This window comes from Cetorhinus maximus, chromosome 5 (genome assembly GCF_964194155.1).
Source record: "Cetorhinus maximus chromosome 5, sCetMax3.hap1.1, whole genome shotgun sequence".
Classification (NCBI taxonomy): domain Eukaryota; kingdom Metazoa; phylum Chordata; class Chondrichthyes; order Lamniformes; family Cetorhinidae; genus Cetorhinus; species Cetorhinus maximus.
Window position 1 is genome coordinate 171,893,649 of NC_135883.1, and position 27,753 is coordinate 171,921,401.

Consider the following 27,753-nt stretch of genomic DNA (forward strand, 5'->3'; position numbering starts at 1 on the left):
AATTGGCAATGATTTCAGCATCAGGCTTTTAATTCCAGGTTTTTATTGAATTCAAATTCCACCATCTGCCATGGTGGGATTCAAACCCGGGTCACCAGAGTATTAGGCCAGTGACAATACCATTATGCCACCACCTCCCTCTACAATGGTTTCTCTTTCCATTCCTACACTGTGAGGTCTGCTCTTCTAAGGATCTAACCTGAGTATCCAGCTATTTCACATCTGCCGCTTGGTGACATCATCCAAAAACACAGGGCAAAATATTATGCTCCCCTGTGAGCAGATTGGCAGGTGGGCAGGATACGTAAAATTAGGCATGATGTCATGGGCGCATTTCCCAGGGCAGCTACCCACCCGCCCCCAACCACATGGCAATTTTACGCATAGCAGGAAAGGTATCGGGCAGCCCACCTGCCCTCAGACTAATTGAGACCCTTAAGCAGCCAATTACTGGCCACTAATAGGCCTCTTCCTGCCACGCTGTAATTTTTCATGCAGCGGACAGAGGAGGGACCCAGTTTGTAACCCACCAAGTCGCATTCCTATAACTCCACAAGCTGCTCTCAACCCCCTCTGAGTTGCCTACAATATTAATAGGAATTTTTGTGATCTCTCTCAATAACTCATCCCCGAGGCACACTAAGGCATTCACCAACCCCTGCCAAGAAACAGTGGAGGCATCAACCTAACAGTTCTCTTTCAGCACCACTCTGAAAGTGTGGGGCTAATGGTCACAGGGGAATAACTCTGCTTTTCTCATGAGGAAGTGCTGGATTGCCATTCAGTATCTCTCCACAGCAATATTACCAAGGTCAAGGGCAACTAGAGATGGGCGATAAATGCTGGCCCAACCAGCGAAGCCCACATCCCGTGAATGAATTTTAAAAAAGAACCAAACTCAAAAGAAGGAACCTTCCTGACCAACCCACATTTTTCCTTCTTAACTGAGGTTGGCAGGGGGTGGAAGGGGGGGTGATGGGTTTTGGGGAAAAAGAATTTTTAAAAAAGGATTTAAAAAAAGAAATAATTTTTTTAATCTATATATATAAAAAAAGTAAAAAATGAATAAATAAAAATAAAAATTTTAGATTGGATTAAAGAAGGAATGAAGATGGAGGAGAGAGTTCATGGCATGAAGCTATTGAACTCAAAGTTAAGTCCAGCTAATTAGGCTGTTACAGCCTTCCGGACTTAACAATGAGTTCAACAACTTCAAACCTCCATCCTTACCCCTTTTTAAATCTAATTTTTAAAAATTTATTTATTTATTTTCATTTATTTATTCATTTTAAAAAAATTTTTATATATGTATTCATTATTTTTTTCATTTTTAAGATTTTTTTTATTCCTTTTCCCCCCACAGGGCCATCTGTCACTGGGTTCGATGTTGTGCTTCCACAAAGCACTGATCCTACTTGGGCTATTAACACACTCTGCTAACTTACCTTTATGCCACTATCAGCACCTTCTTTAGTCTTTAACCCGACCATTAACACTCCCTTTGTCTGCTGTCCATGACATCTTTGTCAATTTCTCCCGAGCTCCCGCCTATTCCTGACCCTCTATTTTGCTTCACCTGCTCCACCCCCTCTTAAACATCATAATATCCATCATTTCTACTTCTCTTTAGACTCAAAACATTAACTCTGTTTCTCTCTCCACAGATGCTGCCAGACTTGCTGAGTTTTTCTAGTATTTTCTGCTTTTATTTCAGATTTCCAGGATTGCCAGTATTTTGCGTTTATGTTATTGGGACCCATATCTGTATTCAGTACCTTCAGCCATTCCTTGACATCAAATGGAATGAATCGAATTGGCTGATGATTGGCATCTATGATGCTGGGAATCTTAGGAGGGAGGAGGGATGGATATCCATTCGTCATTTCCGGTTGAAGATAGTTGCAAATGCTTAAGCTTTGTCTTTTGCATGCGCTGGGCTCCTCTATTATTGAGGATGGGGATGTTATCATATGGGAACAGATTGGGTAAATGCACTTGCGTGAAGGGTAAAAGCCAAAACAATTGGGTTGAATGACTTGTTTCCATGCCACAATTTTCTAAATTACCTGTTGAGTTCTCCCAATATCGCTGCTAACAGGGAGCTCTTGCCACAGCCGACCTTTCCAACAACTCCTATCAGCTGCCCCTGCAGATAGATTGAACAGAATCAAAAGAGAAGACTCAGCTGTTAAAGTTATTGTCTAGATCATACACAACAGCAAATCACAGCTTTGGTTCCTGGTCTTTGCTGAGATGGCAACAGGACACTACAACAAGCAAAGGAGGGGCAGGGGAACGGCAGTAAGGTTTCTTTACTGGAAACTGTGGTATTCTCCTTTGTAAAACAGCCTGTACCTCCTGGCCTGGCCAATTTCATGAGGTACCAAAGGAGACCACCACCCATGAGGATGTACCCCAGCAGGAGAGAAGAGGAAAATAGGAAGATTTCCATCAAGACAGCTCAATAGCTGGGTGATGGGAAATAAATGGAAAATATTTAAAATCTTTTTATTCACATCTCATATTTAGTATCTCCTTGGTGAAAGCTCCTATGTAAACCAGCTCTTACAAAAAGATATTGTAAGTGTCTGCGCTGCTTGCAATTACCTGTGTAAGTGGCAGCATGATAGGTGTTTAAATGTTAGAGGTGTTACACCTAGCCTGTTACAGAACATTGCCAAACACACAAGTGACTTGTTTTAGTAAAAATTATAGAACCTTACAGCACAGGAGGAGGCCAATTCAACTCATTATGCCTGTGCCTGCCATTGATTTAAATCTGTTGCCTCTGGTTACAGACCAGCTTGCCAGAGGAAACAGTTTCTCCTTATTTGACCTGTCAAAGCCCCTTTGAATTTTGAATGCCTCTATTAGGTTTCCACTTAAAATTGTGATCTAAGAACAATCCTGGCTTGTCCAGTCTCTCTCGACATAACTGAACTCCTGAAGCCCTGGTGTCATCCGGATGAATCTGTTCTGAGCCCTCTCCAACACCTTGACATTACTGTGAAAGTATCATGCCCAGAATTGTACGCAATAATCCAGTGTTTTGTCAAGGTTTGGTATGATTTCCTCATGTACATAAATAATTTAACGGTTTTTTTTACTGCATTTAACTTAAAGTAAGGGATTTTTTTCAATTAGAGGCATGGCAGGGCAGCTCAGTCCCATGTTATGTAACGCTTGCAACATGTGGGAAGTCCTAGACGCTCCTTGCGCTCTGACCGACCACATGTGCAGGAAGTGCCGCCAGCTGCAGCTATTTCAGCTCCAGGGTTTCGGAGCTTGAGCGGCAGCTGGAGGCACTGAGGTGCATCCACGAGGCTGAGAGCTTCGTGGATAGCACGTTTTTAAACGTGTTCACCCCACAACTTATGACAGAGAGGGAATGGATGACCATCAGTCAGAAGAAAGGTGTTAGGCGGGTAGTCAGGAAATCCCCAGGGTGCATCTCGCTCGAGAACTGCTTTTCTGTGTTGGAAAACGGTGAGAGTGACAGTTCCTCTGGGGAGTGCAGCCACCCTCATGGCACTGTGAGTGGCTCAGCTGCACGGTGGGGGAGAGAAAAGAGGTGAAGAGCAATAGAGGTAGGAGACTCGATAGTAAGAGGAACAGACAGGCATTTCTGCAGCTGTAGACGTGACTCCAGGATGGTATGTGGCCTCCCTGGTCCCAGGGTCAAGGATGTCACTGAATGGCTGCAGGGCATTCTAAAGTGGGAGGGCAAACATACAGAGATCGTGGTACATATTGGTGCCAACGACATGGGTAGAAAGAGGGATGAGGTCCTGCAAATAGAATTTAGGGAGCTAGGAAGCAGGTTAAAAAACAGGACCTCAAAGGTAGTAATCTCTGGATTACCTCCGGTGCCACGCGCTAGTGAGTACAGAAATAGGAGGTTAGTCCAGATGAATGCATGGCTGGAGAGATGGTGCAGGAGGGAGGGCTTTAGATTTCTGGGACATTGAGACTGTTGCTGGGGGCGGTGGGACCTGTACAAGGCGGACGTGTTGGACCTGAACAGGAATGGGGCCAACATCCTTGCAGGCAGGTTTGCTAGTGCTGTTGGGGAGGGTTTAAACGAACTTGGCAGGTGGATGGGGTCCTGGGAGGAGGCTCAGCAGGGGGAGATGCACAGTCAAAATTAGAAGACAGAGCAAGTGAGTCTGGAAGGCATAGAAATTATAGGCCAGTTAAGGCACAAGGGAGCTTGGCAAGGTTGGATGGTATTTATTTTAATGCAAGGAGTCTGACGAATAAGGCAAATGAGTTGAGGGCACAAATTAACACAGGGAAGTATGGTTGTTGCTGTCACAGAGACATGTTTGAGAGAGGAGCAGGATTGGCAGCTCAATATTCCAGGATATAGGATCTTCAGGCGAGATAGGGAAGGAGGTAAAAGAGGGGTATATCGCAGTATTGATCAAGGAATCAATTACAGCAGTATGGAGGGATGACATCTTAGAAGGCTCCTCAAATGAAACCATATGAGTAGAATTTAAAAACAAAAAAGGAGCAATCACATTGCTGGGAGTGTACTATAGGCTCCCAAATAGTCAGAGAGAAATAGAAGAGCAGATATGCAGGCAAATTTCAGAGAAGTGTAATAATAGGGTAGTAATAGTGGGGGATTTCAACTTCCCCAACATTAACTGGGTTAGTCATTATGTGATAGGTTTAAGGGGAGCAGAATTCTTAAAATGCATCCAGAAGAGGTTTTTAAGCCAGTACATATAAGGCCCTACAAGAGAGGAGCGGTCCTGGACTTAATTTTAGGGAATGAAGCCAGGCAAGTGGTAGAGGTTTCAGTGGGGGAGCATTTTGCAAATAGTGATCACAACTCCATTAGATTCAAGGTTGTTATGGAAAAGGACAAGGATGGGCCAGAAATGAGAGTTCAAAACAAAAACAGAATTACCTGGAAAAACTCAGCAGGTCTGGCAACATCGGTGGAGAAGAAAAGAGTTGACGTTTCGAGTCCACATGACCCTTCAACAGAACTGAGTGTAGTTAGGAGAGGGGTGAAATATAAGCTGGTTTAAGGTGGGGGGCGGGGGGAGAGAAGTTGAGGGTGGGGTGGTTGTAGGGACAAGCAAGCAGTGATAGGAGCAGATAATCAAAAGATGTCACAGACAAAAGGATCAAAGAGGTGTTGAAGGTGGTGATATTATCTAAGAAAAGTGCTAATTAAGAATGAATGGCAGGACACTCAAGGTACAACTCCAATGGGGGTGGGGTGGAAAGACTGACAAGGTATTAGTTGTAGATTTAAAAATAATGGAAATAGGTGGGAAAAGAAAAATCTATATAAATTATTGAAAAAAGCAAAAGGGAGGGGGAAGAAACGGGGTGGGGATGGGGAGAGGGAGTTTAAGATCTAAAGTTGTTGAATTCAATATTCAGCCCAGAAGGCTGTAAAGTGCCTAGTCGGAAGATGAGGTGCTGTTCCTCCAGTTTGCGTTGGGCTTCATTGGAACACTGCAGCAAGCCAAGGACAGACATGTGGGCAAGAGAGCAGGGTGGAGTGTTAAAATGGCAAGCGACAGGGAGGTTTGGGTCTTTCTTGCGGACAGACCGCAGGTGTTCTGCAAAGCGGTCGCCCAGTTTGCGTTTGGTCTCTCCAATGTAGAGGAGACCGCATTGGGAGCAACGAATGCAGTAGACTAAGTTAGGGGAAATGCAAGTGAAATGCTGCTTCACTTGAAAGGAGTGTTTGGGCCCTTGGACGGTGAGGAGAGAGGAAGTGAAGGGGCAGGTGTTGCATCTTCTGCGTGGGCATGGGGAGGTGCCATAGGTGGGGGTTGAGGAGTAGGGGGTGATGGAGGAGTGGACCAGGGTGTCCCGGAGGGAACGATCCCTACGGAATGCCGCCGGGGGGGTGAAGGGAAGATGTGTTTGGTGGTGGCATCATGCTGGAGTTGGCGGAAATGGCGGAGGATGATCCTTTGAATGCGGAGGCTGGTGGGGTGATAAGTGAGGACAAGGGGGACCCTATCATGTTTCTGGGAGGGAGGAGAAGGCATGAGGGCGGATGCGCTGGAGATGGGCCGGACACGGTTGAGGGCCCTGTCAACGACCGTGGGTGGAAAACCTCGGTTAAAGAAGAAGGAGGACATGTCAGAGGAACTGTTTTTGAAGGTAGCGTCATCAGGACAGATGCGACGGAGGCGAAGGAACTGAGAGAGTGGGATGGAGTCCTTACAGGAAGCGGGGTGTGAGGAGCTGTAGTCGAGGTAGCTGTGGGAGTCGGTAGGCTTGTAACAAGTTATTTTCCTAGTGCTGGAAAATGGGATTAGAATAGTTAGGTACTTGTTTGACCGGCGCAGACTCGATGGGCCGAAGGGCCTTTTTCCGTGCTGTAGACTTCTATGACTCTATGAGGTATTCCAAAAGATTTCTTGGTCACCTTATTGCCCTCCAACCTTCAAAGATATAGCTTTAAACTAACAGAGGGGGAAGAGGGTCCATGTGCAAGGAGACTTAGAAATCCAAAGAGAAAGGTCGTGGCATCGGAACAGTATAGTGATGTAGGTAAAGACAAGCAGAGTGGGACAGGAAGGGACACAGAGTTTAACAAAAAATGTACATCAGCGAATGAAGTCATTGCAGGGAATCAAAGTGAAAAATTCGATGTTCTTTATCTGAATGCACCAAGCATTTGCAATAAAATAGTTGAATTAGTGGCACAAATAGAGGGAAATGATTTAGATCTAGTCGCCATTACAGAAACATGAGACGGAACTTTCCGTTTTTGAAACTAAGTGCCTTGGCAGGCAGGTTCTGTGGCATATTTCCCGCTGGTCGGAAGGGCGGGTATTCGCACGATTCCGCGCTTGGAAGCTCAATAATTATAATAACAGGCGAGTATGTCTCCAAATCACCTGGTGGGTCCGGAGCTGATTTGTCCGCTCCGCCATTACCCGAGGTGTCAAAGGTCTGAGCGCCATTTTTAAACGCCACCCAAGCACACACATTTCATTCACCCTGCTTCCCTGTCTCCAGGATATCCACAGTGATGTGTGGCAACCAGAATAACATGGCTGCAAGGCACAACAAGGTGGCTGCACCCCGCTTCTGCCCCTCAAGGCCTTGATCCAAGGAGTGCATGAGCATAGGGATGTGCTATACGCCAGGGATGGCTTCAGGAAGCACACCAGCCTCACCTCTCTGGCCTGGGAGGTCAAAGCAGAGGAGACAGAGTGGTTGGCCACAGCATCCACAACGCCATCCAGTGCAGGAAGAGGATGAATGATTTTATCCGCTCCTCCCTCCAATATCAAACTTTCATCATGGTATCATGTAATCCAAGGGTTACTCTCTTCAGGGGTCTCACACAGCCATTATCAGGGGACACATATCACCACTGATTGTCTCATGGAAACTTTCACCTGAACCACCATCCCACCTATTCCATCCTCAGCCCCTTCTGGGGAGGGTTCACCACCCAAGGGGCACGCATCTTACCCAACCTCAGCTGCATCCCTTCTCATCACATTCCTTTCTCTTGCCTGCATCCAGGGCAAGCTGGCCCACAACAAACGGGAAAGATCCCGGACCAGAGGAGGGAGGGCCGACATCGGAACCCTTAACCAGATCGATGAGGATGCCACCAAGCTGTCTGGGAAGGACAGGGATCACTCCTGTGGGGAAGAGGAGATTGGCTTGTCCCAGCAACATACTACAGATGATACCCTCCATAATTTCACCACATCCTGACATTCAAGGTGAGTGACATGCAATCTTGCAATCTGCCTGCTCATGGTCTGAAACTCTTCTCCCTCTTATGGGCACCAGTAGATCCAGGCAGACAAAGAGGATCAACATGAGCCCCAGCCTCCAGGCCAGCTCGGATGAGGAAGCTGAGGAAGCCACCAAGGAAGACCCATCACTGCACTCACCCGCATACTGCACCAGCAGAAAGACACATCTCGGTGGGCCAAAGCTCTAGAGAAGGCTTAGGGCCACCTACTGGAGAACACCTCACTGACATGTCTCCACAGCAGTTGGATGCAAGTTCAGCCCAGCTCTCTGGCACTCAGAAGGCTGCTGGACACCAGCACCCACTCAGTCCGAGTCAGATGATGAGCCTCGACGAGCAGCTGCCATCACAATGATGGATGTGCAACGACAGATGGCAGAACATCAAGCACAGATGTGGTGGTCACTCAGCAGACTAGGGCAAACAATGGGAGAGTTCATTAGTGTTCCGCCTGATGTCATGGCTCCGACATGCAAGCGCTTCATGGTCACCATGGAAAGGCTGGCGACCACCATGGAGACCTTGGTCCTGCAGGCTTTGCCGGAATTGTGCTCAGCCCTGGACTCCATGGTTTCACACACAGTGGCACCATCAGTGTTTAGGCAAGAGGGGGACAAGGCACCTTGACCTCCCTCCAGATGCCTCTTCTCCTCAAGGAGTCAGGGAACGCCATATATTTCCAAGTCAGGGTGGTGAGTGATTTGGAGGGGAACTTCCAGGTGGTGGTGTTCCCATCTATCTGCTGCCCTTGTCCTTCTAGATGGTCGTGGTCATGGGTTTGGAAGGTGCTGCCGAAGGAGCCTTGCTGAGTTCCAGGGCAGGAGATCCTTATCATGCTGGGGCCCTCCAGGCCTCAGGTCACCAAAGGATGTCTGCCAAGGTCATCACAAACATCAGGACGTAGCAGTCAGCAGGTTGTCTTCACCTCTGCTGCGATATATCGGGGCAGCACCCAGGTGTAGCGGTAGGGTTAGGGAACTTGAGAAACATGGAAATCAATTTTAGGTCACAGGTGTGCACTGTAAAAATATTGCACTTTAGTTAATACATTTGATGTTTATGTGAATGGCGTGGTCAACTGAATGCGTTGTGATTATGAATCCTCTTATTTCGAGTATTAGCCATTCTCCCACTCAGTGATAATCACCCTCTGTGAGATTCACATTCACATGCTGTCAACCTCATTGAAAATAGTTTCCGCACCCTTGTGTGATGTCAGGGAGATGTGTTAAAATCTTTATTGGAAGTGTGTTCTCAATGAGCTTGTAACCTTTCTTCCTCTCGATACACCATTGTGCAAGAACAGCTCAGCAATCTTGAGGGATTACGGCAGTTGTGTCTCCTCAGTGGTAGTGATAAAGGACAAGACATGGACGGGAGGAGGAAATCCCCAACCATGTCCTCATCTTACTAGCCGCTGTGTTTTCTCATTAATGTGGTGATGACTGCATCAAGCTGCCAAAGCGTTCTCGCTGTTGTGTCAGCTTTCACTTCCCAGAGCGAGTACATACAGGGCACACCGCTGACCTTCTTAGAGATCATGGTCTGGTGAATCATGAGGCTTGAAAGTGAAAGTCTGAATGCTGAACTCGCTCTCGATGTGACTGGTTGGACATCCCTTTAAATGCAATGGAATGGCATTAAGGACCAGGAGAAATGTGACCATCTCCCCTTGCCTTGACTTTACTCCTCCTGGAGTCTGGTAGCAATGAACGTGGCATGGGCACGTCTCCCACATTGTGCTTCCTCGATGGCGTCATCCTTGGAAGCTGACCCTCGTCACCCTCTTGGGGTTCCTGGCACTACTCTTCCTCCTCCGAGGAGCTTTCATCCTCCTCCATTTCACCCCCTGGCAAGGGAACACCTCTTTGCAGCGCAAGTCTGTGAAGGACCAACACACAACATTGATGCGTGAAACCCTATCGGGAGTGTACTGCAGAGCCCCACCTGAGCAGTAAAAAACGTCAGAAGCGCATCTTCAGGATGTCAATGGTCTGCTCAATCAGGGACTGTGTGGAGCTGTGAACTGTGTTGTACTTCTCCTCCAAAGCATTCTGAGGCTGATGCATGGGTGTAATGAGCCAGTGTTTCAATGGGTACCCCTTATCCCCAAGCAGTCATCCCTTTAAAGCTAGATGCTCAGGCACTTCGAACATCTGAGGCACCTGGAAGTGACTCACGATGTATGAGTCTTGGCAACTCCCAGGACATTTGGCACAAATTTGCTTCCGATGATCACACACCAGTTGAACATTGATGGAATAAAAGCCATTACAATCGATAAATATTTGGAGCTGCTGACATGGAGCCCTTAAAGCCACCTGAGTGCAACCTATTGCACCCTCCACTCTTGGGAAGCCTGAGATAGCTGCGAGGTCATTGAATCTCACAGCCTGGCTATCTTCATCGAGTGTAAACCTCACAGTGATGGACCTTGCTGTAGAGGACATATATGACCTCATTAATGCATCGATGTGTTGTGGTCTGCGAGATGCCGCACACGTCACCTGTGGATCCCTGGAATGATTAGCAGGCAGAGAAATTGAATGTGGTGGTCACCTTCAAGGACATTGGTAGGAGGTAGCATTCAACTTCACAGGGTGTTTGGTCCTCCCGAAGAATGTGGCAGATGTAATCAACCAGAGCTCGGGACAAGCACAGACTTGAGCAGCATTGTCTCTCACTCATTGTGCAAATGGGAGAGTCTTCTTCAGTAGACCCTTGGCCTAGCAAGTCACCTTCATGGTCTGGTTCTATCTCCCTGATCGTCATGTTCTTGCTGTGGCTCCACTGCACCCTAGACCTCAGGCAGTGCCTCCTCCTGAAGCTGCGCTTGGTATCACCTGAGAACCAGCAAAAAGCAGCATTAAGCCCTGGATCCACAACTGTTCTGTCCTTTTGTTTGAAATGATAGATTGAATGGATTCATAAATAACAGGTGAACATCATGAAGCTTGCAATCTTGAACCAATAGCAACTGCAATGGTCCATAGTGGCTTCAGCCTCACTAGCCTTGTCGCTGATGCAGCCTTGTATCTGAGATGCTAACACACACATCAGGTGACCAAGATGCCATCCTGAGACTTAACATCTGAATCCCACAGAGGTTGGAGAAGCTTTGAATGACACCTAATTTAGCTCAGTAATCTAATCTCTGATCTGGCAGATTTTTTATCAATAAGTTGCTCATGACTAATGACTGGATGCCATTTAGCCCATTCGGAATGCCTGTTCTGGAAAGCACATGACAGTCCTCCATTGATGGGATTTTTTTTTCTTAACTCATTCATGGGATGTGGGCTTCGCTGGCTAGGCCAGCATTTATTGTCCATCTCTAATTGCCCTTGAGAAGATGGTGGTGAGCTGCCTTCTTGAACTGCTGCAGTCCTGTGACTTTGTAGCAGTTTGATACAACTAAGTGGCTTGCTAGGCCATTTCAAAGGGCATTTAAGAGTCAACCACATTTCTGTGGGTCTGGAGTCACATGTAGGCCAGGTAATGACTACGGATTTCCTTCCCTAAAGGACATTAGTGAATCAGGTGGGTTTTTACAACAAGTGACAATGGTTTCATGGTCATCATTAGGCTTTTAGTTCCAGATTTTTATTCAATTAAAATACCACCATCTGCCGTGGTGGGATTCAAACCCGGGCCCCCAGGCACTACCCTGGGTCTCTGGATTACTAGTCCAGCAAAAATACCAGGACACCATCGCCTCCCCCGATGTCAAATATGCAACACTTTTGCCTCCTTAACGGTTTCCTGCATTCCCAAATTTCACATTGCTATGTGTTCATGTTGAAATGCAGCAACTGTAACGTTAAGCCAGTGACCCCGATACATCCCTGTTATAGCACGGCAAAAGGCATGGGTTCCAACGACTATATTCGCAAAGAGATCTTCCTCCTTTCTCTCAGCTCTGACTCCACTGTAATCTTGTGGCAGCAACAAGTTAGAGGCAGCCCCTCTAGGGCTCCAGCAGTGCACTACTCGCAGACGATCTCAGAACCCTCCTGTTCAGAATCGATTCTACTTTCATTTTAAAACAACGCTATTAGTTCAAGACTGCAAGTTGGTGGTTCTCCACTATTACTTCAAGACCAGCTTCAAAGCTCCCTCTCTCAGAAATTTGTGTGAAATTTACCTGGAACCTCACGATGTGAAGGTAGAGATCCCTCCGGATGATCTCCAGCCTCCCCAATCATACTGGATCCCATAATTGTTGTGGTCAACATTCCTATTCTCCCGCCTAAGCCTATCACACTGATGTGCCCACGCGTCCAATGAGGACCTCACCCCTCCCCATCTAAAGGCTGTGTACACGGTGACCCACAAAGGAGCCCCACCTCTACCATTCCCAGGAAAGCTTCACATACCACCCACCCCCACCCGGCCTTTGTTATGTTTTCCTCAAATACAGGCAGCAGATGCCTCCCAATACCCATAACCATTCCATCTGCCGCCCAGTACGGAGACAGGAAAGCCCATGGACAGCGACTGCAAAACACCCTGCACACCAGGGTGCATTATCCCAGTTGAGCACACATCCCTTGCCCCTCCCTGGAGCTGGAGTACAATATATACACCATGCATAGCACTGTATGATGGCCTGCTGCACTCCATGACTTTCTCAGCTCTCTTAATCTTGACTGAGAAGTCCACAGAGCTCCAGGACTCTACTCTCTGATTCCAACCAGCTGGCCACAGCCCAAGGACTTCGACTTTCAATGAGTTCCCCATTGGCCTCATGACTGAACACTATACTTACTCCCTTCCCACCACCCCCACTTCATGAGTCTCAGTGCGACCCATCCCAACAGGGATACGATTGGAGGATCCTGGGACAGGTAGTCAGCAACACCTAGAGGAGAGTGCGAGAGGAGGACCCTGGGGCAGGCAGTAAGCAACACCTAGAGGAGAGTGCAAGAGGAGGACCCTGGGGCAGGCAGTCAGCCGCACCTAGAGGAGAGACTGGTGGAGATTTAAAAAGAGCAGAAGCTGAGAGACAGAGCGGAGATTTAAAAACAGCAGGAGCTGAGTCAGAGCAGAGATTTTAAAAGAGCGGGAGCTGAGAGTCACAGCAGAGGTTTAAAAAGAGCGGCAGCTGAGAGTCAGAGAGGAGATTTAAAAAAAGCGGGAGCTGAGAGTCCAAGTGGGGATTTAAAAAGAAAGGGAGCTGAGAGTCAGAGTGGAAGTGGCACTGGAAATTTTGGATGCATTGGTGGTCATCTTCCAAAATTCTATAGACTTTGGAGCAGTTCCTACAGATTGAAGGGTGGCAAATGTATCACACAGAATCACAGAGCAGAAGAGGCCCATCGAGTCTGCATCGACATGTGAGAAACACCTGACCTACCTACCTAATCCCATTTGCCAGCACGTGGCTCATAGCCTTGAATGTTATGACATGCCAAGTGCTCATCCAGGTACTTTTTAAAGGATGTGAGGCAACCCGCCTCCAACACCCACCCAGGCAGCGCATTCCAGATCGTCACCAGACTCTGGGTAAAAATTTTTCCTCACATCTCCCCCTCCAGTGCAATCACATCCTTCGCATAATGTGGCGACCAGAACTGCACACAGTACTCCTGCTGTGGCCTCACCAAGGTTCTATACAACTCCAACATGACCTCGCCACTTTTGTAATCTATGCCTCGATTGATAAAGGCAAGTGTCCCACATGCTGTTTTCACCACCCCACAAACATGCCCCTCCACCTTCAGAGACCTATGGATATAAACGCCAAGGTCCCTTTGTTCCTCAGAACTTCATAGTGTCATGCCGTTCATTGAATACTTCCTTGTCAAATTACTCCTTCCAAAGTGTATCACCTCACACTTTTCAGGGCTAAATTCCATCTGCCACTTATCTGCCCATTTGACCATCCCGTCTATATCTTCCTGCAGCCCAAGACACTCAACCTCACTGTAAACCACCAGGCCAATCTTTGTGTGATCCGCAAACTTACTAATCCAACCCTCCACATAGTCATCTATGTCGTTTATATAAATGACAAATAATAGGGGACCCAGCACAGATCCCTGTGGTACGCCACTGGATGCCTGCTTCCAGTCACTAAAGGACCCTTCTGTCATCAACCTCTGTCTCCGACAACCAAGCCAATTTTGAATCCACCTTATCAAGTTACCCTGTATCCCATTTGCACTTGCCTTCTTTATAAGTCTCCCATGTGGGACCTTGTCAAAGGCTTTGCTGAAACCCATATAAACTACATCAACTGCACGACCCTCATCTACACACCTGGTCACCGCCTCAAAAAATTCAATCAAATTTGTTAGGCATGACCTCCCTCTGACAAAGCCATGCTGACTATCCCTGATCAAACCTTGCCTCTCCAAATGAAGATAGATTCTCTCCTTAAGAATTTTCTCCAATAGTTTCCCTACCACTGACGTGAGACTCACTGGCCTGTAGTCCCCTGGCTTATCTCTACAACCCTTCTTAAATAGCAGAACCACATTAGCTGTTCTCCAGTCCTCTAACACCTCCCCCGTGGCCAGACAGGAATTCAAAATTTGGGTCAGAGCCCCTGCGATCTCCTCCCTTGCTTCCCTCAGCAGTCTGGGACCCATCATCCGGACCTGGAGATTTGTCCACTTTTAAGCCTGCCAACACCTCCAATACCTTGTCACTCCCTATTTCAATTTGCTTAAGAACCTCGCAGTCTCTCTCCCCGAGTTCGATACCTTCATCCTCATTCCCTTGGTTGAAGACGGATGTGAAGTATTCTTTCAACACTCTAGCGATGTCATGTGGCTCCACTCATAGATTGCCCAGTTGGTCCCTTATGGGCCCTACTCTTTCCCTGGTTATGCTCTTCCCATTGATATACTTATAGAATATCTTGGGATTTTCCCTACTTTTACCAGCCAGAGCATTCTCATATCCCCTCTTTGCTCTCCTAATTGCTTTCTTAAGCTCCACCCTGCACTTTCTGTACTCCACTAATGCCTCTGCTGATTTACTTCCATTGTACCTGCTAAAAGCCTCTCTTTTCCTTCTCATCGTAACCTGAATATCTCTGGTCATCCATGGTTCTCTGGGCTTGTTACTCCTTCCAATCACCCTAGAGGCAACATGTTTAGCCTGCACCCTCTCCATTTCCTTTTTGAACACCCCCCACTGCTCTTCTGTAGATTTCCCCACAAGTAGCTGTTCCCAGTCTGCCTTGGCCAGATCCTGCCTTATTTTACTGAAATCCACTCTCCCCCAGTCCAAAACATTTTTTTGCAACTTGTCTATTTCTTTGTCCATAACAAACTTAAATTGTACCATCTTGTGGTCGCTATCACTAAAATGCTCCCCCACCACCACCTCAACCACCTGTCTGGCTTCATTCCCCAGAATTTCTGGAATGTACTGTCCCTTGTTGGACCCTCTACATATTGACCTAAAAAGTTCTCCTGTACACATTTCAAGAAATCTACTCTATCCAAGCCCTTAACACTATGTCTATCCCAATTAATGTTGGGAAAGTTGAAATCACCTAATATAATTACCCTATTGTTACTGTTTTTACACACCTCCGCAAATTGTGCACATATTTGCTCCTCAATTTCCCGCTGACTATCTGGGGGTCTATAATAAATACCTAACAATGTGGCTGCCCCTTTTTTATTCCCAAGCTCTACCCACAAAACTTCATTCGATGCCCCCTCCAAGATATCATCTCTCCTTACTGCAGTAACTGACTCCTTAACTAATAATGCAATGCCTCCTCCTCTTTTACCCCCTCCCCTGTCTCACCTGAAGGTCTCTTTCCCGGAATGTTCAGCTGCCAATCCTGCCCCTCCCTCAACCATGTCTCAGTGATGGCTCCTATATCACAATTCCACATGTCATTCCACACCCTTAACTCATCCGTTTTACCTGTAATACTCCTGGCATAAAGTAGAGGCCATCCAGCCTTGCCTTACTCCCCTGAAACTTAATGCAGCTGTACTCCCTCTGAGTTGATTGTTTTACTGTATTATGATGTGTCCCTACTCTGCCAACATTCTGTGTCCCCTCCCCCTGCCGAATTAGTTTAAGCTCCTCCCAACAGCACTAGCAAACCCACCCGCAAGGATGTTAGTCCCGCTCTGGTTCAGATGTAGAACGTCCTGCTTGTACTGGTTCCACCTTCCCCAGAAACGGTCCCAGTGATCCAGGAATCTAAAACCCTCCATCCTGCACCAACTCTTAAGCCACATATTCATCTGCGCTATTCTCCTATTCCTGAGCTCTCTAGCACGTGGCACTGGGAGTAATCCAGAGATTACAACCTGAGAGGTCTTGCTTTTTTGTCTACTTCCGAACTCCCTGAATTCTTGATGGAAGAACTCATCCCTCTTTCTACCGGTCATTGCTACCAACATGTACCATGACCTCTGCCTTATCACCTTCCCCCTTCAGGATGCCCTGCAGCCGTTCAGTGACATCCTGGACCCTGGCACCAGGGAGGCAACATACCATCCTGGAGTCACGTTGATGGCCATAGTAGCGCCTATCTATTCCCATGACTATAGAATCCCCTATTACTCTTGCTTTTCCTCTTTTCCTCCCCTCCTGTACAGACAGACTGCTTGTGGTGCCAGGAACATGGATCTGTCTGCACTCCCTGGGGTGCCAGCGCCCTCATCTGCCTCCAAAATGGAATACCAATTTGCGAGCGGGACCCCAGGGATCTCCTGATCTGCCTGCCTGTTTCTCTTGGACAGCCTGGTGGTCACCTATTCCCTTACTTCAAGTCTCTTCATCTGTGGTGTAACCACCGCTCTAAACGTGCTACCCACGATGCTCTCAGACTTGCGGATGCTCCACAGTGTCCCCAGCCGCCGTTCCAGCTCTGAAACCCAAGCTTCCAGGAGCTGCAGCTGGACACAATTCCTACACACATCACAGAATCACAGTGCAGAGGAGGCCCTTCGGCCCATTGAGTCTGCACCGACACATGAGAAACACACGACCTACCTACCTAATCCCATTTACCAGCACTTGGCCCATAGAATGTTATAACGTGCCAAGTGCTCATCCAGGTACTTTTTAAAGGATGTGAGGCAATCCGCCTCCATCACCCTCCCAGGCAGTGCATTCCAGACCGTCACCACCCTCTGGGTAAAAAAGTTTTTCGTCACATCCCCCCCTAAACCTCTTGCCCCTCACCTTGAACCTATGCCCCCTTGTGACTGAACCTTCAACTAAGGGGAACAGCTGCTCCCTATCCACCCTGTCCATGCCCCTCATAATCTTGTACACCTCGATCAGGTCGCCCCTCAGTCTTCTCTGCTCCAACAAAAACAACCCAAGTCTATCCAACCTCTCTTCATAACTTAAATGTTTCATCCCAGGCAACATCCTAGTGAATCTCCTCTGCACCCCCTCCAGTGCAATCACATCCTTCCTATAATGTGGCGACCAGAACTGCACGCAGTACTCCAGCTGTGGCCTCACCATGGTTCTATACAACTCCAACATGACCACCCTACTCTTGTAATCTATGCCTCGATTGAGAAAGGCAAGTGTCCCATATGCCCTTTTCACCATCCCACTAACATAAAATACAGGACTGAAGGTGTTGTATCTGAATGCACGCAGTATACGAAATAAGGTAAATGAGCTTGTGGCACAGATTGAAATTGGCAGGTATGATGTGGTGGGCATCACGGAGACATGGCTGCAAGGGGATCAGGACTGGGAGCTAAATATCCAAGGATATGCATCCTAATGAAAAGATAGGCAGGCTGGCAGAGGGGGTGGGGTTGCTTTGTTAGTAAGAAATGAAATTAAATCGATAGCAAAAAATGACGTAGGGTCAGATGATGTAGAATCTGTGTGGGTAGAGTTGAGGATCCGCAAAGGTAAAAAAACCATAATGGGAGTTATGTACAGGCCTCCGAACAGTAGTCAGGATGGGGGCACAAGATACACCAGGAGATAGAAAAGGCGTGTAAGAAAGGCAAGGTTATAGTGATCATGGGGGATTTCAATATGCAGGTAGCCTGGGAAAATCAGGTTGGTAGTGGATCCCAAGAAAAGGAATTTGTGGAATGTCTACGAGATGGCTTTTTGGAGCAGCTTGTGGTGGAGCCCACTAGGGAACAGGCAATTCTAGATTTAGTGATGTGTAATGAGGCAGATTTCATAAGGGAGCTTAAGGTGAAGGAACCCTTAGGAGGAAGTGACCATAATATGATAGAATTTACCCTGCAATTTGAGAGGAAAAAGCTGGAATCAGATGTAACGGTATTACAGTTGAATAAAGGCAAATACAGAGGCATGAGGGAGGAGCTGGCCAGAATTGACTGGGAGATGAGCCTAGCAAGAAAGACAGTGGAACAGCAATGGCAGGAGTTTCTGGGAGTAATTTGGGAGACACAGCAAAAATTCATCCCTAGGAAGAAGCATACTAAAGGGAGGATGAGGCAACCATGGCTGACAAGGGAAGTCAGGGACAGCATAAAAGCTAAAGAGAAAGCATACAATGCGGCAAAGAACAGTGGGAAACCAGGGGATTGGGAAGCCTACAAAGACCAACAGAGGACAACTAAAAAAGAAATAAGGAGGGAGAAGATTAAATATGAGGGTAAACTAGCCAGTAATATAAAAGAAGATTGCAAGAGTTTTTTTTAGATATATAAAGGGTAAGAGAGAGGCAAAAGTGGACATTGGGCCGCTGGAAAATGACGCTGGAGAAGTAGTAGTGGGGAACAAAGAAGTGGCGGAGGAACTGAATAGGTACTTTGCGTCAGTTTTCACGGTGGAAGACACGAGTAACATCCCCAAAGTTCAAGAGAGTCGGGGGGCAGAGGTGAGTATGGTGGCCAAAACCAAGGAGAAGGTGCTAAGAAAACTGAAAGGTCTGAAGGTGGATAAATCACCTGGACCAGATGGATTACACCCCAGAGTTCTGAAGGAGATAGCTGAAGAGATAGTGGAGGCGTTAGTGGTGATCTTTCAGGAATCACCAGAGTCAGGGAGGGTCCCAGAGGACTAGAAAATCGCTAATGTAACCCCCCTGTTTAAGAAGGGAGTGAGGCAAAAGACAGGAAATTACAGGCCGATTAGCCTGACCTCGGTCGTTGGTAAGATTTTAGAGTCCATTACTAAGGATGAGATTTCAGAATACTTGAAAGTGCATGGTAAAATAGGGCAAAGTCAGCATGGTTTCATCAAGGGGAGGTCATGCCTGACAAATCTTTTAGAATTCTTTGAGGAGGTAATGAGTAGGTTAGACAAAGGAGAGCCAACGGATGTTATCTACTTGGACTTCCAGAAGGCCTTTGACAAGGTGCCGCACAGGAGGCTGCTCAGTAAGATAAGAGCCCATGGTGTTAGAGGCAAGGTACTAGCATGGATAGAAGATTGGCTGTCTGGCAGGAGGCAGAGAGTGGGGATAAGGGGTTCCTTCTCAGGATGGCGGCCGGTGACTAGTGGAGTTCCGCAGGGGTCAGTGTTGGGACCACAACTTTTCACTTTATACATTAATGATCTAGATGAAGGAACTGAGGGCATCCTGGCTAAGTTTGCAGATGATACAAAGATAGGTGGAGGGACAGGTAGTATTGAGGAGGCGGGGAGGCTGCAGAAGGATTTGGACAGGTTAGGAGAATGGGCAAATAAGTGGTAGATGGAATACAATGTGGGGAAGTGTGAGGTCATGCACTTTGATAGGAAGAACAGAGGCATAGACTATTTTCTAAATGGGGAGAGAATTCAGAAATCTGGAGTGCAAAGGGACTTGGGAGTCCTAGTCCAGGATTCTCTTAAGGTTAACTTGAAGGTTGAGTCGGTAGTTGTGCAATGTTGGCATTTATTTCGAGAGGACTAGAATATAAAAGCAGGGATGTGCTGCTGAGGTTTTATAAGGCTCTGGTCCAACCACATTTAGAATATTGTGAGCAATTTTGGGACCCGTATCTCAGGAAGGATGTGCTGGCCCTGGAGAGGGTCCAGAGGAGGTTCACGAGAACGATCCCAGGAATGAAAGGCTTAACGTATGAGGAACGTTTGAGGACTCTGGGTCTATACTCGATGGAGTTTAGAAGGATGAGGGAGGATGTGATTGAAACTTACAGAATACTGAAAGGCCTGAATAGAGTGGACGTGGGGAAGATGTTTCCATTAGTAGCAGAGACGAGGAACCGAGGGCACAGCCTCAGAGTAAAGGGAAGACCTTTTAGAACAGAGATGAGGAGAAACACTACCAGAGAGTGGTGAATCTATGGAATTCATTGCCACAGAAGGCTGTGGAGGCCAGGTCATTGAGTGTATTTAAGACCGAGATAGATAGGTTCTTGATTGGTAAGGGGATCAAAGGTTACGGGGAGAAGGCGGGAGAATGGGGTTGAGAAACATATCAGCCATGATTGAATGGCGGAGCAGACTCAATGGGCCGAATGGCCTAATTTCTGCTCCTATGTCTTATGGTCTAACATGCTGGTCCCGGGCACTGGAAATGTCCCCGGCTTCCTACATGGAGCATGAGCAGCACACCACAGCTTTGAGCTCTTCTGCCATGACTTATCCCTTTAAATTAAACCTTTTAAATCAATTACTCCAGGGCCCTTCTTTCCTGATCTTCATTACTATAGAATATACAAACTATAAGCCATAAAAAGACCTTAAACTATAAGCGATTAAAGTAGTAAATGCTTACCCGACCTGACCCACTACTTACCAGTCATTCCTTTCCCTTGTAGCCTCTACTGCTGCAGCAGGGCAAGATCACTCTCTGAAGATTTAAGAAGTTGGATAGCAAGGGAAAAATGCAAAGAGCACCTCTTCCCCTATGCACCGAATTCCCACTGTGCACCAAATTGCCAATACCCACACTCATCTGGCTGTATCTCACTCACAATCAGCTCTCTCCCCTGTTAGTGTACAAGCACACTGTAACACCACTATTTAAAAAAGGAGGGAGAGAAAAAGCAGAGAATTGCAGAGCAGTTTGCTTAACATCAGTAGTGGGGAAAATGCTAGAGTCTATTATAAAAGACGTGGTAACAGAATACTTGGAAAGCATTAACGGGATTAGACAAAGTCAAGATGGGTTTAATGAAGGGGAAAGCATGCTTAACTAATCTACTGGAGTTTTTTTTTGAGGATGTAACTAGTAGAATAGATCAGAGAGAACCAGTGGATGTGGCATATTTGGATTTCAAGAAGGCTTTTGATAAGGTCCCACATAAGAGGCTAGTGGGCAAAATTAAAGCACATGGCATTGGGGGTAATATACTGGCATGGATTGAGAACTGGTTGACAGACCGGAAACAGAGAGTAGGAATAAATGGGTCTTTTTCCAGGTGGCAGGCAGTGACTAATCGTGTACCGCAGCGATCAGTGCTTGAGCCAGCTATTAATGATATATATAAATGACTTGGATGAGGGAACCAAATGCAATATTTCCAAGTTTGCTGATGACATAAAACTAGGCGGGGTTGTAAGTTGTGAGGAGGATGCAGGAGGCTTCAGGGCAATTTAGACAAGTTGTGTGTGTAGACAAACACATGGCAGATGCAGTATAATGTGGATAAATGTGAAGTTATACGCTTCGGTGTGAAGAACAGAAAGAGAGTATTATTTAAATGGTGACATATTGGGAAATGTGGATGGACAAAGGGATCTGGGTGTCCTTGTACACCAGCCAATGAAAATAAATAAGCAGGTTCAGCAAGCAATTAGGAAGGCAAATGATATGTTGGCCTTCATTGCAAGAGGATTTGAGTTCAGAAGGAAGGATGTCTTACTGCAGTTATACAAGGCCTTGGTGAGACCACACCTGGAGTATTGCGTGCAGTTTTGGTCTCCCTACCTAAGAAGGGATATACTTGTCATAGAGGGAGTGCAGCGAAGGTTCACTAGGCTGATACCAGGGGTGGTAGGACTGTTGTATGAGGAGAGATTGGTTCGACTGGGCCTGTATTCAATAGAGTTTAGAAGAATGAGAGGGGATCTGCTTGAAACGTATACAATTCTAACAGGGCTAAACAGAATGGATACAGGGAGGATGTTTCCCCTGGTTGGGGAGTCTAGAACCAGGATATGAGTTATATCTGAGGATATGGGGCAGGCCATTTAGGACTGAAATAAGGAAAGATTTCTTCACTCAGAGGATCGTCAACTTATGGAATTCTCTACCACAGAAGGCTGTGGAGGCCAGGTCACTGAGTACATTCAAGAAAGAAATTGATAAATGTTTGGATATTAGGGACATCAAGGGGTATGGAGAGAAAGTGGGAATATGGCTTTGAGATAGAGGATCAGCCATTATTCATACTGAATGGCGGAGCAGGCTCGAAGGGCCGAATGGCCTATTCCTGCTCCTAGTTTCTTTGTTTCTAATGTTTATTGTGTCATACTGACACACACCCCTACTTTCCTATTCCAGGGTCTGCGTGCATCCCCTCCCACTCATACATTTGGTATCCCATCCATCCCCTGTTCGTCAGCGTTTCAGTTTCCCTTGTCGGGCTCCAGCTTACCACCGCTTGATCTGCCGTCTGCTAGCCCTCTATCCCCCTCCTGCTCCACCCCCTTGCAAAGCCTTCCTACCCCTCTGTCTTCCATCATTCTCCTCCCTCCAAGCCCTTGCAATGCCTTCCTGCACCATTGCCCCGTGTGTCCGTTATCCTTCCCACCTCCTTCTTCCTCCTCCCCCAGTCCAAAGGCTGGTCTCTGTCTCAATGTTCAGCCCTGCCTGAGTGTTGCTGCACAGTGCTGTCCTCCAGGACAGTGGAGGCCCCCACCAGGAGCAGACCAATCCTACACACTGAAGCAGCACTGTGCCAAGTCGGCTATGAATGCTACACTTATGTCAAACTTGTGAGTGAAGTGAGGTCTGGCCGCTGCACGCCACTCTTATCCAAATGTAATTCAGACCAGCATGATTTCCCACCAGTGTGACACAAGATTGAAAGGTGGCACGTGATCTGGTGAGCCACAGATTTAATGAGCATTCATGAGATGATAATGATTGCAAATAGCATTGACACCACTAGTCAACGGCATACCTGACCTGCCATTAACCCGCCACTGAAAATACTGCAAACTGTTTTCATGCCAACGGGATTCTCGGATTCTAGATTCTCCGCTCCCGCACACCACAAAACCTGCCACGGGCAGGATGGGAAAATTCCATTACAAGGTGATCAAGGTTGGGAAATAAATATTCCAGAGTACACAATATTTCGGACAGACAGACAGAATGGCAAAGGTAGTGGAGTAGCCCTGATAGTAAAGGACGATATAACGACATTAGTTCCTCAGGGTAGTGTCCTCGGCCCAACCACCTTCAGCTGCTTAATCAATGCCTTTCCTTCCATCATAAGGTCAGAAATGGGGATGTTCGCTGATGACTGCACAATGTTCAGCACCATTCACGACTTCTCAGATACTGAAGCAGTCCATGTCCAAATGCAGCAAGATCTGGACAACATCCAGGCTTGGGCTGACAACTGGCAAGCAACATTCATGTCACACAAGTGCCAGGCAATGACCATCTCCAACAAGAGATAATCTAACCATCGCCTCTTGATGTTCAATGGCATTACCATCACTGAATCCCCCATTATCAGCATCCTGGTGGGGGGGGCGGGGGGGGGGGTCACCATTGACCAGAAACTGAACTGGACTAGCCACATAAAAATACTGTGGCTACAAAAGCAGGTCAGAGGCTAGGAAACGTGCAACAAGTAACTCACCTCCTGACTCCCCAAAGCCTGTCCACCATCTACAAGGCACAAGTCAGGAGTGTGATGGAATACTCCCCACTTGCCACATCCAGCTCCCACAACACTCAAGAAGCTTGACACCATCCAGGACGAAGCAGCCCACTTGATTGGCACCACATCCACAAACATTCATTCTCTCCACCATCGACGCCACCACCGTAGCAGCAGTATGTACCATCTACAAGATGCACTGCAGGAATTCATCAAGGCTCCTTCGACAGTACATTCCAAACCCATGACCAATCCCACCTAGAAGGACAAGGGCAGCAGATAGATGGGAATACCACCACCTGGAAGTTCTCCTCCCAGTAACTCACCATCCTGACTTGGAAATATATCGTCATTCCTTCACTGTCATTGGATCAAAATCCAGAACTCCTTTCCTAACAGCACTGTGGGTGTGCATACACCACATGGACAGCAGCGGTTCAAGAAGGCAGCTCACCACCACCTTCTCATGAGCAACTAGGGATGGACAATAAATGCTGGCCCAGACAGCGAAGCCCACATCCCGTGAATGAATTTTTAAAAATTAGATGGAAAGGAACTGGCCACTTAAAATCATGAAGTCGAATCAGTTTGGGTGAAAATCAGGAATAGAGTCAGAAAACACTGGTCAGTGCAGTTTATAGGCCAACTTACAGTAGTTATACGGTTGGGAAGAGCATTAAACAATAAATTATTGGAGCCTGTAACAAAGGAAATTTAATAATTGCTGGGACTTGAATCTTCATATAAACTGCGACAATCAAATTGGCAAGAATGGTCTAGATGAGTTTGTAGAATGTTTTCATGACAGTTTCTTGGAACAACACGTAATGGAACCCACAAGGGGGAAAAGTTATCTTAGATCTAGTATTGAGTAATGAAGCACGGTTAATTAGTAATGTCGTGGTGAAAGATCCTCTGGGAAATAGTGATCATAATACCATTGAATTCCATGTTAAATTTGAAAGTAACATATTCCATTCACAAGCAAAAATCTTAAACTTAAACAAAGACAATTACATATAAAAAATACAAACCTAAAGGCACTGTATCTAAATGCACAGAGCATTTGCAATAGGGTAGACAAATTAACAGCATAAATAGATGTAAATGGGTATGACATCATTGTGATTACGGAGACATGGCTGCCGGGTGACCAAGGCTGGGGTCTGAATAGCAAGGGTGCTTGATGTTTAGGAAGGACAGGCAAAAAGAAAAAGGAGGTGGGGTGGCGTTGTTAGTTAAGAATCAAATCAGCGCCTTATTGACAGAGGATATTAGCACAGAAAATGAAGATGCAGAATCAGTTTGGGTGGAGCTAAGGAGCAATAAGGGGCAGAAAGCATGAGTGGTAGTTGTCTATAGTCCTCCAAACAGTAGTGATAAATTAGGGGATGGCATTACACAGGAAATTAGAGATGCATGTAACAAGGGTGCTACAGTAATCATGGGTGTCTTTAATCTACATATGCACTGGGCAAACCAAATTAGCAATAATACTATGGCAGATAGATTCCTGGAATGTGTATGAGATGGCTTTTTAGACCAGTATGTTGAGGAATCAACTAGGAAACAGGCTATCATAGATTTGGTATCATGCAATGAGAAGGGGTCAATTGATAATCTTGTTGTGCGAGGTCCTTTCGGGAACAGTGACCATAACATAAAAGAATTCTTCATTAGGATGGAAAGTGAAGTAGTCTAAGCTGAAACTAGGATCCTAAATCTAAACAAAGGAAACTACGAAGGTATGAGGCATGAGTTGCTCAAATAGATTGAGGAACTTCATTAAAATGCATGAGGGTGGATAGACAATGGCTAATATTTAAGGAAAAAATGTATGCATTGCAACAGTTAAACGCTCCTTTCTGGCACAAAAACAGGACCATGGCTAACAAAAGAAATTAAGGGTAGTATCAGGTCCAAAGAGGAGTCATATAAAGTTGCTAGACGAAGTAGCAAGCCTAAGGATTGGGAGCAGTTTAGTATATAGCAAAGGAGGACCAAGAGATTGATTACCAGGGGAAAGATACAGTATAAAAGTAAATTTGCAAGGAACATAAAATTGGAATGTAAAAGCTTATGTAAGTATATAAATAGAAAAAGATTAGTGAAGACAAATGTAGGCCCCTTACAGTCCGAAATGGGAGAATTTAAAATGGAGAACAAGGGAATGGCAGAGCAATTAAACAACCGTTTAATGCCAGGACCATTCCCTCCGGAACACCCTGGTCCACTCCTCCATCACCCCCAACGCCTCATCCCCTTCCCATGGCACCTTCCCATGGCATCGCAGAAGGTGCAACACCTTTACCTCCTCACCGTCCAAGGGCCCAAGCACTCCTTTCAGGTGAAGCAGCGCTTCACTTGTACCTCCTTCAATTTGGTCTACTGCATCCGCCGCTCCCAATGTGGTCTCCTCTACATCAGGGAGGCCAAACTCAGACTGGGTGACCGCTCTGCAGAACACCTTCAGTCTGACCACAAGCATGATCCAGACCTTCCGGTTGCTTGCCATTTCAACACTCCATTCTGCTCGCATGCCCACATGTCCGTTCTTGGCCTGCTGCAATGTTCCAGTGAAGTCCAACACAAACTGGAGGAACAGCACCTCATCTTCCGATTAGGCACCTTACAGCCTTCTGGACTGAATATTGAGTTCAACAACTTCAGACCATGAACTCTCTCCTCCATCCTCACCCCCTTTTTACATCCCCTTTCTTCTACATTCATTTTTATTTTTTACCCACTTGTTTTATTTTTATTTTTATTCATTTATCTGTTGTTTTATCCCCTTTTTAATCCCATTTTCTATCCTTTTTTCCCCCCCCACTGCTGCCCCCTCCCATTCCCTACAGGGCCATCTGTCACTTGTTCCATTTTTTTCTTTCACACAATGCTCTTCTTGTTCTGCTTTCTTATCTTTACGCCACTATTAGCACCTTTTTTAGCACTAACCACTGCCATTAACAATCCCTTTGTCCTTTAGTTCATGATGTCTGTGCCAATCCCTCCTTTGTTCCCACCTATCGCTGGCCTTCTACCCAGTTCCACCTTCCCCACCATCCCCCACCTTAAACAGTATAAATTTCATCACATTTCCACTTCTCTTCAGCTCTGAAGAAGGGTCATACGGGCTTGAAATTTTAACTTTGCTTTTCCCTCTCCACAGATGCTGTCAAACCTGCTGAGTTTTTCTAGCATTTTCTGTTTTCATTTCAGATTTCCAGCATCCACAGTATTTTGCTTTTATCAGTTAAACAACTACTTTAACTCAGTCTTCACGAAGAAGACAAAAATAATTTCCCAGAAATGCCAGGGACCAAGAGCCTAGTAAGGAGGAGGAATTGAAGGAAATTAGTATTATTAAAAAATAGTGCTGGAGAAATTAATGGGACTGAAAGCTGATAAATCCACAGAGCCTGATAACCTACATCCCAGGCTACTAAAGGAGGTGGCCAAGGAAATAGTGGCTGCATTGGTTGTCATCTTCCAAAATTCTGTAGATTCTAGAACAGTCCTGGCAGATTGGAGGGTCGCAAATGTAACCCCACTGTTTAAAAAGGAGGGAGGGAGAAAACAGTGAATTACAGACCGGTTAGTCTAACATCAGTAGTATGGAAAAAGCTAGAGTTCTATTATAAAGGATGTGATAACAGGACATTTAGAAAATATTAACGGGATTAGACAAAGTCAACATGGATTTGTGAAAGAGAAATCATGTTTGACAAACCAACTGGAGGTTTTTTGAGGGTGTAACTAACAGATTAGATAAGGGAGAACCAGTGGATGTGGTGTATTTCGACTTTCAGAAAGCTTTTGATAAAGTCCCACATAAGAGGTTAGTGTGTAAAATTAAAGCACATGGGATTGGGGGTAATATATTGGCATGGATTGAGAATTGGTTAACAGACAGGAAACAGAGTCAGAATAAATGGGTCTTTTTCGGATTGGCAGGCAGTGACTAGTGGGCTATCGCAAGGATCAGTGCTGGCGTCCCAGCTATATATATATATATATATATATATATATTTCCAAGTTTGCTGATGACATGAAACGTGGTAGGAATGTGAGTGGTGAGGAGGTGTTAAGAGGCTTCAAGGTGATTTAGATAAGTTGAGTGAGTGGGCAAATACATGGTAGATGCAGTATAACGTGGCTAAGCACGAAATAATCCACTTCGGTAGGAAAAACAGAATGGCAGAATATTATTTAAATGGTGATAGGTTGGGAAATGTTGGTGTACAAAGGGACCTGGGTGTCCTTGTACACCAG

The 27,753-nt window shown here is 46.2% G+C and overlaps 1 protein-coding gene across 3 annotated transcripts in view; it reads right to left on the reverse strand.

Moving 5' to 3' along the window:
• Positions 1–27,753, reverse strand: part of abcc10 (ATP-binding cassette, sub-family C (CFTR/MRP), member 10) — a 235,541-nt gene that overhangs the window by 145,552 nt on the left and 62,236 nt on the right. For all 3 annotated transcript variants that reach the window (XR_013576686.1, XM_078542808.1, XM_078542807.1), the window contains one exon: positions 2,067–2,146. Coding sequence is in view for 2 of the 3 variants with exons in the window: in XM_078542808.1 (XP_078398934.1) it covers positions 2,067–2,146 (80 nt within the window). In the remaining variant the exon portion in view is untranslated. The remainder of the gene's footprint in view (positions 1–2,066; positions 2,147–27,753) is intronic.